The sequence below is a fragment of the Oryza brachyantha genome, chromosome 2 (assembly GCF_000231095.2).
Source record: "Oryza brachyantha chromosome 2, ObraRS2, whole genome shotgun sequence".
NCBI classification, from domain to species: domain Eukaryota; kingdom Viridiplantae; phylum Streptophyta; class Magnoliopsida; order Poales; family Poaceae; genus Oryza; species Oryza brachyantha.
Genome location: NC_023164.2, coordinates 9723833 through 9739495, shown reverse-complemented (window position 1 = coordinate 9739495; position 15663 = coordinate 9723833). Strand labels below are relative to the sequence as shown.

Here is a 15663-nt window from a genome sequence, read left to right as displayed (position 1 = left end):
TGAGAGAGAAGAGAGCTGGGCTACTAATTTGTATCTTGTTATAGCATAGGCTCCAAGATACGGTGTATGTATGACAGGTGAGACATAGTAGTATATATTTTATAGATAACTATTATATAAATTAATTATTAGATTAACTATAGATAAAGTAAAGCTAATAGTTGGCTATACTATTAAACTTGCTCTTAGGAGTGATTCACATATCCAAGCGAGTCTCAACCAACGACATGGTACTCCCTCCGAATAAAAATATTTGACGTTGGCAAATAAAAATGTTGGGAGGGAGTATTTAAGATGCAACGGAACCATACGCGGCACATGATTGTCTATGGGAGGAAAAAAAGTTTGGGGCGAAATGAATAGACACCAGCATCGTGGCTGGGAAGTGTCTCGGACATGAGACTACGAGAGGGATGACAAAGCGGGGAAAAAAAATTAAAAATGAGGATCGTTTTATTCTATTTAAGATGGACTGGACCTAGCCGTAGGGTTCAATTTACCGTCGGTACGGTTACCATGATAATCAGTCAATTCGCCGCTTCCTCCCTCCTCCCTCTTGCGCCGCCGTCCGCGCTAAGCTGCCACCATCACGCATCCGCCACCGATGAGCGCCATCGATCTCCCTCCTCTCTCTTTCGGCTCGCCGTCGTGCACCACCGCTCGCGCTCGCACACCGCCCGCCGTCTAGCCGTCGCGATGGCATCGCCCCTACTTCGTGTCACCACCGTCACGTCGGCATCGTCGTCTCCGTGTCGCCGTCGTTGTCGCCGCCGTGGATGCGTCATCGCCGCTTGCCACGCACCGCCGTCGCCGGTCACCGGTTGCCGTCGCCTGCTTGGCCTCGGCTCGGCCGAGGGCCTCTTCCTCTGTTTTGAGCTGGCCTAGCTAGTGGGGATTACCTATCGGTGAGCCGCCCCCACCGATGTTAGAACCAGCTCTGGAAGACAAGAACGAAACTCTCTTTCTCACATACAAGAATGGCTAGAAGTTGAAGATGAACAGTGGAGTCGCAACGACGAACACCCGCGGAGCCGATTGCTCCTGTATCTTGGCTTTATTACTCACTAAAGATTAACTCGCCACTTAATACACAAGGTTTACATGGCCATTTATAGCCCAGCGACATCGCAGTATCCACACGGTCCACTACAGCGAGCTTAACACGCACACACGCACCACCCCGACAGAACCAGCCTCTCTGTGTTGAGCCACTAACTCCCGCACGAACCGGTCTTCACCTTTACTCACACGCCTCCCCGTGATGCCTTCCGCTTTTGACGCCCACAGCTCCCACGACCCACCCCTGCACTAACTAACACGATCAAACTAAACTAATGCATACATGCATGCAAGATGCAACCAGCAGCTAGCAGCGGCCATGCATGCAGCTAACAGGCAATCCATGCAACAAGCAGCCACGCACACAACACACTGACTCTACCACGCCGGGTACACACCCATATGACGTGTTTATTTCCAACCGGTGGTCTCCACCTGTCGACGCCGATCCCCTCTCGGGCTAACGTCGGCGCCTCCGGTTAATTGCATTTCAGGTTTTTATGTTTAGTTAAAAATCCAGAAAACTTCTAAAATTTATAAAAAATTAGTCTTATCTTTATTTTAGTCCATTCATGTCTAGTTAAATCTAGAAAAATGTCTAGAATCTATTTAGATTCTTGCTATGTTTTAGTAGCCTGTATGTGCATCTAAACGTTAGTAATAATAGAATATCATTGTCTAGAAAATGCATTAAAGATCTCAGCAACTTCAACTGGCTGTCCTAGCACTTCAAAATCTTGCTCCCCATAGACCATAGCTAATTTAATCTTAATCAAAAACAATTTCTTCGTGAAGAGCTATCTTAATAAATAAAAGTAAGAAATATTTGTACATGAAGAATAGAAAGCGAGATATTCTTAGGTGTCACCATTCAAGCCGACTCCCAAGAACTTGCTTCACTTGTCCAGCTCAACCAATTTAAATCAAACTGTTTCATAGTGCAGATTATTTAAGAAAAAATCACTATTACCTTCTGAATTATGAGCATCGACCCATCAGTAAGACTGACGATAATATACTCCAAAAGAAAAACTATGTTTTTTTTCTTATTTGGTATGCATCGAAGATAGTGAAATGCAAGAAAGATGAAGATATTTGTTGCAAGAACTCTAAATTAGGCTTTGTTCGCATGAATCGAAACCAAGCTGAGCAGTGATAGGAAACCGTTTGTTAACAATATTATTGATCTACCAAGCCATTCTTGCCCACCTGCATTACAACATGAATTATTCAGGCAGAAAAGATATTGTGCACTACAAATATACTGCAGTCTCATATTTCAGGCAGTAAAGATACTGTGCAATACAAATATGTGTTACCTTTCATCTTTCATATTATAAGACTTTCTAATCTTGTCTAAATTTATCAATTAATAAATGTATATAATTTATATATATGTCTAGATTCATTATCATTAATATAAATCTAGGCAGGACTAGAAAGTCTTACATTGTGAAACAGAGGGAGTACATGAATTATTTCTAAGTTGTTTTGCATTACAATATTTTTTTCTATAGCAAATATATTATTATTGACAAACATGTACTGACAATTGTAGATAAGTGTTTGGTTAAATAATTCTAGTGATCCTATCGAAGGAAATTCATAAAAGGAGATACCTATTTGGAAGAGGTGACTAATGACTACAATGCAACAGTCCGGTGGATAGCAAACGTGAAGCCAAGCATCTGAAAGATCTTAGGGAAAAGATAAACAGAAAAGTTGTGCACTTCAATAGAATTTACTGCAGACTAAAGGAGGTCCATGTGAGTGGCCAAAATGATGAAATGCTGATGTATAAAGTTCTCCTAATATACAAGGAAGAAACACAATTAAATTTTAGTTTTCCCTACTGGTGGGTAGAATTACATCGGCAACCAAAATGGAATTGGGTATACACTGAAAAGGAGAATAAAGAAAGTGGCTATGCAGAAGCGGCAAGGAATTCCTCCTATTGCCACGCCACAAGGTCAGCGCGCAGCCTCCCCACCTCCCCCCCCCCCCCTCTCGTCCATGTAGCGTACTCCTGGCATGGGGGAGGAGGCTGAGCTGAGAGGTGAGTGAGACTGCGACGCAACTGAGTTGAGGGAGGCGGCCGAGAGGAAAAAATCTAGGCGAGAGAAGAACATTCGAGAGGGGTTATGAGTGTTGGCTGAGCTGAGTTCAGTCAGTATCTTTTGGTGGTTGGTGACAGAACAATGGAGATGGTAGTTGTTACGTTAGAGAGGGTTGGTGCTTGGATAGGTGATACAAATAATAATTATAATTTTAAGCATTTGTTCAACTCTCTAGCATTGAACCATCAAGCTCTAAAGTTGACTATTTAAGTATAGTGCTTAGCTTAATTCAGTTTTTAAGCACCTCACTGAGCCGTAAGGATTGGGGGTGCCCTAATAGTCATATGTTTCTTATCCAAACCCTTTGTCGAAGAAGATCAAACTGAATTTTGAGCTAAGATTGATGGCCTGATAATGGATATACGTGTGTATATAAATCATTATTTAAATAGGAGTTTAAAAGTGGTTCAATTCGATAGTGCTTGAACAGTGATTTTCCAAACTCCACCATATTCGATCCCATGCCTTCAACCGTATCGGTTAATCTTTTACTATCAACCAATAAGTACCCTACCGATATAAGAAATCAACCTGCTCGCTCTATATCACGTCTTTACATGTTACTAGTTGTATGTCTGTTTTTTGCAACGGAATTACATTTAACAAGGATATGTTAGTTATTTTAAAGCATAAACTATATTCATAGTATACTAAATTAACCAATAAAAAACAAGCTTTAGAGATAAGCATAAACTATATCCATCCCCCAGAAGGCGGCGTGATGGAGGCGGAGGGTGGTGGCCATGGCGTCAGTGGCAGATCGACTACGGGGGCTGGTGGTGACGCAGATCAATGGGGTGAGCTTCATCGGTGAGGGCGACCACCAGTAGTGGGGGCGAGCTTTGTTGGCAAGGGTGAACGCCGGCGGCGGGTGCAAGGCAGTAGGACAGAGGTGGCGACACCACCAGGTAGCACTGGAGACAGGGACGACTGGGGCTTCGTGCGGCGGATGGGATGAAGATGTGGTGAGCGGGTGGGGTGCGTTCCATGCGTGACGAGAGTGGTGGGGGCACGTTGTGTGCGGTTTTTTCTGCTTTTTTTCTAAGGAGGACGACTCCGCTTTCAAGTAGTAGAGATTTATAATAATAAATTATAATTAGTCGTAGGTCGAGGGTTCATTTGTAAATATTTTTCAAGAAATAAACCATATGTAAGTGGATTATTAGTTTCCACCTGTAAAACAATAGTTATTAAAAGAGTTGATGGCTCATTTGATTTGATTTTCTTTTCAAAGGAATCGCCTGTAAATGTACAGGACGAACATTAATTTATGTAAAAGAAAAGTTTTATTGATGGTAAAAATTGTAGATTTGCATTCAACTCCTTATCTTCTCTATATATCCATCTCCATTAATTATATATATAAAGTCATTATATGAGTTAACTATGATACTGGACTAGCTGATGTGCTCATTTTTAGAACCACTAGTTGGCTATACCGTTGATGTTGCTCTTAGACTTCATTTCAAACTCGAGCTAAATTGTTGAATGCATATCCTCTACAGTGCTGCTCACTGATAAATGGGTCACATAGGCTGTAGGGCCCACATGACGATCTCAATTCAAATTACTGACCATACATGATAGACTTTACATAACTACAATACTTAACCATCTATAGAAGCGCCGAAGAAAAGTAAAGATTTTAATGCGAATGAAATATATTGTAACCTAGTATATCTCTAGCTACCGTATATTTTTAAAACTGCTTTTCTAAAAAAACACAAAAGATGACACTGAGAAAATGTATGGAGTAGCATCAATATAAGCAGACTGATCTTTCAGCGGTAATCAAGGTGTGGAATATTGTTTCACCTAGAATTAATATCCTGCGGTGATTCTTGCCGCCCCAGGTTACCCTAATCCCCCACAGAAAATTTAAACCCATATTAGTTTTTCCTCTTTTTTTTTTTTTTGCTTTGACCGATAGCTATCTGGTCGGTTAGTGCCTTGTAAACCGGAATTAATAATTCCATTTTAAAATTTTAAGTATAAATTGTTACTTAGATTTATATCCTTCCACTCAATTACATCGGTGAGTGTCATTTCGATAAATGGCAGTATTCCATTAAGTGGCAAAATATGACAAACTACGACAATACATTGGAGATTATCCATTAAACCCAAGAACATAACTGATTATGTTACATCCATATATATCTGTTGCCCATGTCATAACACCATAATCCTACTAATATGTACAAATAGGACCATGTGAAAAATCTAGGCTTGTGTTCCATAAGCAAACGCAAAAAGGGAAAGCACAATTATGCTTATGACAAATATAGCAATGGATTTGCATGGACTGGCCTGTCGCCTAACAAGAACCACAGCCTCCTTTTGACCTTCCTTATCGAGCTGCACACTTGGGCAGGTTAAATACCCGAAAAGAAGTCCAGAAATCGTTGCCCCAAGATGTGTCCTATAATTATAATTACAGACAAAGTGTGAAGTATATGTCCTCGATAAAAGCAACAAATATATGCAAAAGGTAAAACTATTCTATAAAATTTTTGCTCTATTTTATTTATGCAGTAGAGCTGGAGTATTTTATAGTTTCCTGTCATTGACTTGGGTATGCTGCTACTTGAGATTACTCAGGATTTTCTTAATTTTATATTTGAGATTACTCAGGATTTTCTTAATTTTATATACTCAGCTCAATGGCAACTATAAGTTTCCATAATATCCATGCTGTATACACACATACACATATGCGCGTGTGTGTAACATTTTTATGTTTGACCATGACTATGCCAAAAAAGAGAATTGGTATAATTCATTATGAAATATAAATTCATCGATAATTCATTGTGGTGATGTGCATTAGTACAGACAAATTAGTTGTCATGATTCCTTGAAGATGTAATCCTTATATCATTATTTGGAATTTGATGAACCGAATGACAAAAAAAAAGGTTGTTTCTTTTCTAGTACACATTTGTTATACATAATCTAAGCTTATAAATGTATTTGCTTGAACAAAAATATTTCATGATTCAACGAACCTCCTACTAGAATCATGAGTCAGTGCATGTCATGGATAATTTAAGAAATCCATAGTTCCATACAAGAATATGTTTATTTATGGTGGTTCATTGGTTTCTTGTCACATTTTTTTTCTCTAGCGATACCTACGACTAGTTCAGTTAGAAAGATTGTTACAGTTTCTCTTAATTCACAGGGGAAAAAATCATGATTTTAGAGAGGAAAGTAGTAGAGATGCTCAAATTAATAAAATATCCTTGAACATAAGAAAAATGACAGTATGAACAAAATTATATATTACATAACTTGTTTCATATTATATGATGTTTTAGTTATATCTAGATTTATCTGTGGATCAATGTATATGTTTTATATGTATGTTCAGATTTATTTGCATACATGTAAATCTAGAGAGGGCTAAGAAATCTTATAATGGGAATAATAGTTGACTATGTATTGATGTCAAATGAGATATACGTATGCTGCATTTTTTCTAGTAAAAAGATTAATCAATTTACCAGTTGTCGATTCTCCCAAAACTGCTCAATAAGAAGCTTAAGGCTGTTGCCACAACAGCCTGCCTGAACATAGTTTCTGAAACGTTCTTGTCAACAGCATCCTTATTTTGGCTTTGATACACAAGCCATGCTCCAATTAAAGCAAATACTGGTCCCTGTTCTGAGTGTTAGGAAGTAGCATTAATGTATCAATGTCTGAAACTCTTCCAGATATCAATAACATATAAGAAATTTATGCACAGCATTATATATGAATATGCTGCCTAGAATGACTTTTCTCTAAGAAGAATAATGTGAAATGCCATAATAAGCTAGGGAGGTGATTGATTGGCGATATATTTGTAAATGAAAAATAATTTGTGAATAAAATTTTTATATAGGTACTCTTAGTGATCTAAAAGCTAAATTTGAAAATAAACTATGATGAAAACCGCCCACAAATAACTCTAAATTTAAGTAAGGTTGAAAATTTAAATTTTAACTTGTAAGCATAAGCAGAAGCGAAAAGATGAGGAGTGCAAATCCAAAGCATCATAACGTGTCTACAGTACATAAGGTATACATGCTCTTCTCTGCGGGTTCAATATTGTCACTACATTTGCAATTCAAATCCCTTTCATATAGAATTTCTTGCTCCCTCTGTTCCAAAGTAAAACAACCATTATATGTAATATGATATGTCCAGTACTAGATTGCTATATTTTAAAACAGAGGGATTACCATCTGCATTGACTACTTTGGTTTGCCATGTTTTTCTTGGCAGCGTCATAGAACTAAAGTAATATAAAATTAATTTTGTTGGCAGTCACGATTACATGTTATACTCTAGTTTTTTATTTCGTACTTTTAGATCTATATTTAACTATTTGTCTTATTTATTTTTTTACTAATATATAAAATTATAAGTCATACTTAAAGTATATTTAATAATAAATCAAATCATAACAAAATAATTATACAATTTTATAAATAAAACGAGTAGTCTAGACACAAAAGTCGACGTTGTTAAATAACAATTAGTATAGGGATTACTAGCTAATAATCCACGGTCATCAATTTTTCCTTAGCTGTAAAAAAATACGTAACCAAATCTGAAATGCAAATAATCACAAGAAAGTTTCTCAGTGATGAAAATGAGATTGAATTAATGATCATTCCCATAATAAATACTCCCTCCATATTTTTTTATACAACGCCGTTGACTTTTAGGTCCACGTTTGACCATTCGTCTTATTCAAAAAAAATTATATAATTATTAATTATTTTGGTATAATATGATTTATTATTATAGGAACTTTAAGTATGCATTATAATTTTGTATATTTGGATATAAATTTTGAATAAGACAAATGGTCAAACGTAATCCTAAAAGTCAACGGTGTAATACATAGAAATATGAAGGAAGTAGCCAAGTCACTTACTGTGCCGCAGACGGTTAGCTCAGACGTGTGAACATAACTTGTCAAGTTCCCGCAGACTCCCCCAAGTATGTATATCAACAAAAATGTCGCTTGACCATAGGCTCTACACACCCGAGGCCCGAAGGTGAGCAGCACCCAACATCCAAGTGCTATGTGCAACAGCCCAGAGTGCTGCAAAACTCATCAACGAGCAAGAATAAATTAATTAATTAATTAATTATATGAAGAAAGAAAATTGCTTGAACATGCATGCATCCACTTCACAACCCCAAAACTATTCGACACAAAACCACCACCAGTGGTCCCATCATGTTTTTGTGTGATTAACCATCTATCTATTTATTAGTATTAACTTTGAATGTATTATAGGAGTTAAAGGGTTATCTTACATGGTATTGAGAGGCTTTGGTTGAATAGATGATTTTGTATTTCAAGGTTGCCTCAAATGTACAAAATTGTAGTACTGTAGGTCCTAAAAATTGCACTAGTGTGTCACTTTCCTTCCTGAACTTACATTTTACTATCTGATGCTTCTCGGCTCCCTGAAGGCCGGCCCTGAACACCTATTATAAATTTATAAGGCCGATCTGAGCACAAGATATGACACTTCCTGGCCACTAACTATAGATTTGCGTCCAATAATCAGCGTAATGGAGACTTTACTGAATACTTCATATTTATTTTGTATATCTGGTGGGAATTACCAATGGCGAACTCTGTTTTTCTGTTAGAACAACAATGTTGGAATATATTTTTTGCTTAGAACAATAATGCCTGGATTTTAACAGCTTATCTCTTCGAGAACTAAAGATAGGAATAGGAAAGGGCATTTTACCATGGTTTGTACTTAAAGTAGAATTAATCTAGATCTTTCATCTTTCCTCATCTAATAAATTATATTGATTTATATTGATAGAACAACTCATAAATAGAAAATATTGATGACAGAATAATTGAAATTATAACATCTTTATCCAGCATAAAACTAGTAATCATACCAAGCACATTGGCGTTAGAAGTCTCCACCATTCCCCCGATAGTATTAGGTCATTTATCTTGGCGCCATACATCAAAGGGAGAGAGAGATTTTCAATATCATAATTTCTCACTGGACTTGCTATTTCGAACAACAAAACTGCAATATTGATCGCAGCTAGTAAATTTCTGCATCCATGTAGCAGTTCGAAGGGTTAACAAACCAAAACATGCCAATAAAGGTTTAGTCATAACAACTTAGCTATGGAAAAATTATCTGTGATTATACTCTCTCGTCTATTGCTCACCATACCCTTGCCCTTCTTTTCATCTACCACTAGTACTAGATTTTTCCAGTTTTTTTTCTCATATTTTTCATCGGCTTTTGCACGTACACTTCCTAGATAATTCCCATTTATACAACTAAAAAGATATCATAAAAATCAGAAAATCTTCCTATCTTTCATGATCATCTTCTAAGGAAACACACCTAAGCCAGCAAAACTCAGTCAGTTTCCATGCCCCTCAAGCAATTCTCAATCTCTATGTTGTTTGTACGGAGATCTCTAAAAGGTTACAACAAAGATGTTTTAGCAAACAGAATTGCAGTTGTGCATCTTTGGATGCAGCAGTAGGAATATTTATTCTATTATCTAAAATGGAAATATTATTGCAGCTCGTGGAAATTTGTATTTATCAAGAGTCTATATATGAGTAATCGTGCAAACCCAATTTGCACCCGCTGTTTCACATTTTAAAAAAACTTGCATCTGTTGTGACCTGTAGAAAACTTTATATGCAAAATGTTTATACAGGATAGAATTTGTATTGAGAACAAAACACAAAAGATCGATTCAGTACTTACGTCAAACAAAAACTGGATGTTTGGTCCTCTTTCTGCATGTCCAAGAAGTTCTTCTCGTCAAACATCAAATAATTTGTGTAATCCTCAATGGCGGTACTTAGGTAACCTTTTGTACCTAAATCAGCATTACTATTTTGATTCATGACGTTTTTCATGTTCTCAAAGAAGACACTTTCGTGAAGTTTTTGTTGTTTCTGTGCTTACTAAAGTGGCGTTACCTGTGTTTCGTCTGTTGAAACGGACTTCCAATGAATCCAATGTGTTGTTGAAATTGCCATAATCATTAACCACGTTTGCTTCTTCTGTAGTCTTGGATAGAGTTTCCTCGTTATTCTTCAGATGCAAAGAATAATATGGATTCTGGGTTTTTTCAGTGTTTAGTTTAGAAAAATAGCATCTCAATGCCCCCAAATGATTTACTTCCATTTCTCGAGAGGCCTTAGACAATGTCTCATTGTCCTCATCAGCAACTTCGGAGTTGCAGCTTCCATCGGCATCCTTATTGTGTACCTTCACAGCAACATAGAGCCCTACCTTACTTCTTAGTTCTGACTTCAATGGACGGCAAATGAAGCTCTCCGCAGAATCACCTATATATCCAAAATGCTCGTAATTTTGAAACTTGTATCTATTAGGTGCCACTGATAAGGTACCTCCTGCAACTTTGGCGATTTTCCTCCCATTTTGTGCACGATCTTGCCATCCACATGACATCATCTTCCATTTTATGACCCCGGCCATCAGATTAGATGCCTGAAATGTTTTCAGTGTTGAAAGCGGCTCAACATACAATTCATTTGTTTAAGTTAACTAGCATCATATAAGTCGAAATTATAGAATGAAGTGGACCTTTGCTGTGTATATGAATATATCCCTATGTGGATATAGCGAAAATGCTACACATACAAAGTATTTGTACGATTTTTTTTTCTTTTCTTTTTACGATCAAACAGCTAAGCTCACGGCGTGCGCGACGGAAGCCTAAACCTGACTTTGCGTCTTCATTACGTTGATCTTCTCCAGGTTTTATATCTACCGATGAGATTATATTAGCACAATCTGCCAGGTAGTATTCGATCTAACTAAAATTTAATATCTTTTATGAAGGGAAAAGAAGAGATTTTGGGCCTTCTATCTCAAGACTGAAAGAGTGAAATGTTTCAAACAAGTTCTGCTTCATCACTATGTGACATCAATTAATGTATTGGGCAGCACTAGATACTTTGGCTTTAAGTTTGTCTCTAAAACCTCTCGTTGTATCGAAACATATGCAAACATTGCTTGACATTGGTTCGTATATGAACTTTTTCCACATCCAATTCTAATTGTGACCCTTAGAATCTACTTCCATAGAATCTCCTAAGAGAGAGTTTTACTAAAATGAGTCACGACTCACGGGCTGCTCTGTGAGCCTGTGAGTCGGGGTCCAAAATCATATGAAATCACCTCTAAATTTTGATTTATCTGACTCATTACATTCTTCGTATCAAAGTCTTATAGCACAAAAAAAATTTCTATTAATTTTTTGGAGATTTTTAAATATTTGTTTGAGATTTTTAAAAGTGACTATACAATATTAATAAAATAATCAATGTGTTAGGTATCATTTTAAAAAAATCTCAATCAAATATTTAAAAATCTTCAAAAATAAATTTTTTTGCGTGCTATAAGATTTTGATATAAAGAATATATTGAGCTATATAAATCAAAATTTAGAGGTGATTTGATATGTTTTTAAACCCCGATTCATAGAGCAGCCGGTGAGTCATGACTCACCATAGCTAGAATAGAATATATATAGAGCGAGAGAGCAAGACTAATATGTGCACCCCCTTACAATAAGCTATTATACACCCCCCCTCCCTTTACTTCCAAGCCTCCCAAGACCCATTCCACCTCCCACCTTTCTTTCCAAGGCCTAAAAATCACCTCCATCTCAATTAAAGATTGGTCAAACAGTTCTTTCGTGGTCAACCCCTTATGGTTTTTCAATTAAAGGTTGGTCAAACAGTTCTTCCGTGGTCAACCCCCTTATGGTTTTTCTCTCGTATCTAACCCCACCTCTCATCTTACAGAAATTCTGTAGTAACACGAAGGTAAAAATGCAGTACCATGACAACTAATTTATAGTAACAATGTGATGACGCTGAAAATAATAATCAACGGTCACACACGTAGGCCTGGGAATCAATCTTAGACCATTCCAGCGCAGGACCTAATTCTTAGAAATACTGGGCGTGCCAGTCAGTTTAATCCTGTAGCTAACAAGATATAACATGAAAAACAGTTAACCCTGAATCGCTATCGGTCGGGTAGCCGATACCATCCCAGGACCCTAGACGATCGGCTTTACCGGAATTTTATGACAAAAGTTATAAATGTGCCCAATCGACTGAATAGGAAGCAGGATAAATACTGAACAGATCAATCAACCAACTAATCTTAAAAGATCGGACCGAACCGAGACAATCTTAAGATTAGCCAGCCGATCGGACTATTGCAGGACTTATCGCGCGTGAAATCAATAGCCGATACGAGACTAGTCATGGAATTACATGTAAACTAGAGTGCTACACTAATTGTTAGCATAAGACAATAACAACCAATATCACACGTGTCCAACCTAGATCTAAAAGATCGAACCTAATCGAGACAGTACAGATCTAAACATAGCCACACATAGCATAGATGAATATTATAACATGCGAATAATGAGATAGCAAACCAGCGTAATCTATCAACCAATCTATTAAATTTAGCTAATCAGATAGGTTTCTATAGATAGATCGTACCAAACATACATATATCAGACCTAACCGAGATAGTATACAATCTAACACGATATGACCATAGAAACATGAAGATCAACGAGATTAACAAACCAATCAACAGATTACTCAAGATAATGCTGGCTAGAACTCCAGCGATAAGTCTCTATGAGCCCCCGATCCTATCTAACAACACGGATCCAGCAAACCAGATTGATCAGACCAAACCGAGACAGAACCAGGTCAACTGGAACAACGTTAACAGATGAAGAGAAGAGTTCATAGAGACTAGAACGAGCACTAATACTACTTCAAGCTATACTAGATCAAAGAAGTAATAGAACTCAGCCCGCCGATCAGCCAAGCAGAAGATCGGACTTAACCGAGACTATTATGTCTTAGTTTATCAATGGGTTTTGACGAACCAAAACTTACATTGCGAAGCTGACAAACCCCGCGCCGAAAGCTCAAGCAAGTCGAAGGTTTTAAGGTGATGCGCCAAATTGAATTGATCTACTGATAATTTACAAGGACCCCGGACACTTATATTTATAGCCTCGGGAATTAACTAACCTAACCGGATAATAATCCACTATTAACTAACTTACAGGGCTCGGACTCTAATTGGATAAAAGAATCCCAACTGTAATCTAAGACAAACCTAATTATCTTACACGGACACATAATTAAAACCGAATCTATCTCTAAGCTTTGATCCTAATCAGACTTCACCCCTTGCCCGATTCGGACTCCATCGGCTGTAACTCTGCCGCTTTTGGATTCTTGCCTCCAGCCGAGTCACCCCCTCTTGTCCGATTCGGTCTTTAACTGTGCTTTCAACTCATAACGTCAATTTGCCAAAATCTGGCGTTAACACAATGTCAAAACATACCCATGAGGGATCTACTTTTTTAAGCACTTTTTTATAACAATGTGGTACAAACATTTTTTAAAAAAATATATGAGGTGAGAGATAAAGTTATTTAAAGTTTAAAATCTTAAAAAATATTTATAAATGCAGTAGCGATGTACCATAGAAGTAATAACGCTATGTTACTATAAATATGTGTATTATTACTGCACAATTGCAGTAACGTCGTGACATAATTATAGTAACATCACGATATACGTGCAGTAATATGTGTGTTACACAATTGCAGTAACGTCGTGATAGAAGTACGGTAACATCACGATATAAGTATAGTAACATCATGACTGCATATTGTTGCTACAGTACAACTAATGCATGTGAAAGAGCTAAAAGATTGTATTCCCAATATTTAGAGAGCAATATCTCATGTGTTTTATATTTTTTTAAAAACCGTTTTCACCACAATGGTTAAAAAAATGTAATTTAAAAAATTAGATCTGTCGTGACTATATTCTGACGTTATTACTGTATTTTATAAGGTGTGTTACTGTATTTTTGCCTTCGTGTTACTGCACTTTTTAGATAGACAGGAGTTAACAAAGGTGAGTGTGAAGGAAGATCAAAAGGACAGGTTTGACCTTACTAAAGGGGATGGGAGAGGGTTTGGGTCTTAAAGGGGACGTAGAATAGCTTATTTTAAGAGCGTGCACATGTTAGTTTTGCTATATATATATATGCTTAAACTGCCACATGATAAATCAGTGCCAAGTACAATTACGATGTAAGATATTATTAGGAAGAAGATTACTTAAGATATAATTAGAAAGAAGATTGATTTGGTTGGCTGTGCAAGCAGGCCATGACGTCAGGAGCTTGCGCTTTGGATATAGCGGTGCGAAAAGGAGGTATCCGTTTTATCGTACAACTGTCGTATAGAACTGTCGTACGTATAGCAAAGCTGAAGATGTGATGCCTTCCTAGCTAATATAATCCTACAAATAATAGACATGTCTATATATATTTATATTAACAACCACAAATATGTAAAGCAAGGATGATTGTAGAACCTAACATCACCACAAATTACTTGTAAATAGTAACATAGAAGATATTTACTTCTATCTATGAATTTATCAAAACCACGTCCAACTGTGGATTTGTGGGTTTGATAGTCACGCAGAACTCTGTAGTGTGAACGACTGAAACATGTAACTAGATACAACAAATGCACTGATGCACTTGAATATTCAATCGAGTTTAACGTGATAAAATACAGAAGTAAGATTGATAAACCTACCAGGCGTGCTAGCTCCTCAGAAGGAAGCAGAAGCAAATCACACGGGAGCCGCAACTAATCGATGAGACAAGAGGACGAAAAATTAAACCAGGGAACATACATAAATCAGCCAGCGAAGTAGCGAGCATCAATTGGCACACGAGCCAGATCGATGTTCAAAACCTTTTTTGTCAAAAATCAAGAGTCGAATGAATCCAGGCGTAAGAGTTACCAGGCTTGCAGAAGAGGCGCGACGCTGCTTGTAACATAGGTGTATGTATCGCGGCGGCAGCTAGTAGAAGGCAGAGAAAGTGGTGGTGGCCGCCCAGTCCGGCCCCTCGTCGACGGGTTTGTGGTACATCCCAAACTGAGACACAGCGGCTGCGGCGAAAGCTGCAAGCAACTGCGGCAGCGTTGCCCCCGCGTTTTTATGGACGCAAAAGAGAGCGAGCGACGGCGGGGTCGGGGGCACGGACCCGCCTTATCGGCGGCAGGTCCAGGCCCAATGGCGCGCCGCACGCGGGCGCTCGTGGGGCCTGCCAGGGAAAGCGGCAGCTGGGGAAGCACCGGTCTCACGAACCCCTTGTGGCCCGGGGCTCAGCTTCGGCCTCGTGTGGACGACGATATATTTGGCAACAGCGAGTCGACGACTACCTTTCCCAATTGGCGTTGTCATGGATTAGTTTGATCAAATGCAATGTTGCTGTTGCCCTTTTTCTTTTTCTCTTGATGGAAAGGAGATACTACTAGGAGGGAATAGTTCATCTGTTTTAAAATACAAGCATTTATCAGAATTCAAGTTTTA

At 37.9% G+C, this 15663-nt stretch overlaps 1 protein-coding gene across 2 annotated transcripts; it reads right to left on the bottom strand.

The window, feature by feature from the left end:
* Positions 1-5085: 5085 nt before the first annotated feature.
* On the bottom strand, positions 5086-15288 carry LOC102715730 (RHOMBOID-like protein 9, chloroplastic). Of its 2 annotated transcripts, XM_006647147.3 has the most exons (8): positions 15091-15288; positions 14880-14933; positions 10162-10696; positions 9944-10058; positions 9102-9267; positions 8104-8274; positions 6683-6837; positions 5086-5598 (listed from the first exon to the last, which is right to left on the bottom strand). In XM_006647147.3, the coding sequence occupies exons 3-8, from the start codon at positions 10682-10684 to the stop codon at positions 5400-5402; spliced, it is 1329 nt and encodes a 442-aa protein (XP_006647210.1). In that variant the 5' UTR covers positions 10685-10696; positions 14880-14933; positions 15091-15288; the 3' UTR covers positions 5086-5399. The 2 variants fall into 2 exon arrangements, with proteins under 2 accessions (XP_006647210.1, XP_015689399.1); XM_015833913.2 differs by lacking the exon at positions 14880-14933 and having other exon boundaries at positions 5087-5598.
* Between the last annotated feature and the right edge of the window lie 375 nt (positions 15289-15663).

What these genes read in the sequence shown, in the direction of transcription:
- LOC102715730 (XM_006647147.3), bottom strand. Translation starts at nt 10,684, where the DNA reads ATGGCCGGGGTCATAAAATGGAAGATGATGTCATGTGGATGGCAAGAT. An exon ending in ACATCCAGTTTTTGTTTGAC is followed by an intron (nt 9,268 to 9,943) that starts GTAAGTACTGAA and finishes ACATGGATGCAG; the next exon opens with AAATTTACTAGCTGCGATCA. An exon ending in AGCTAACCGTCTGCGGCACA is followed by an intron (nt 6,838 to 8,103) that starts GTAAGTGACTTG and finishes CACTCAGAACAG; the next exon opens with GGACCAGTATTTGCTTTAAT.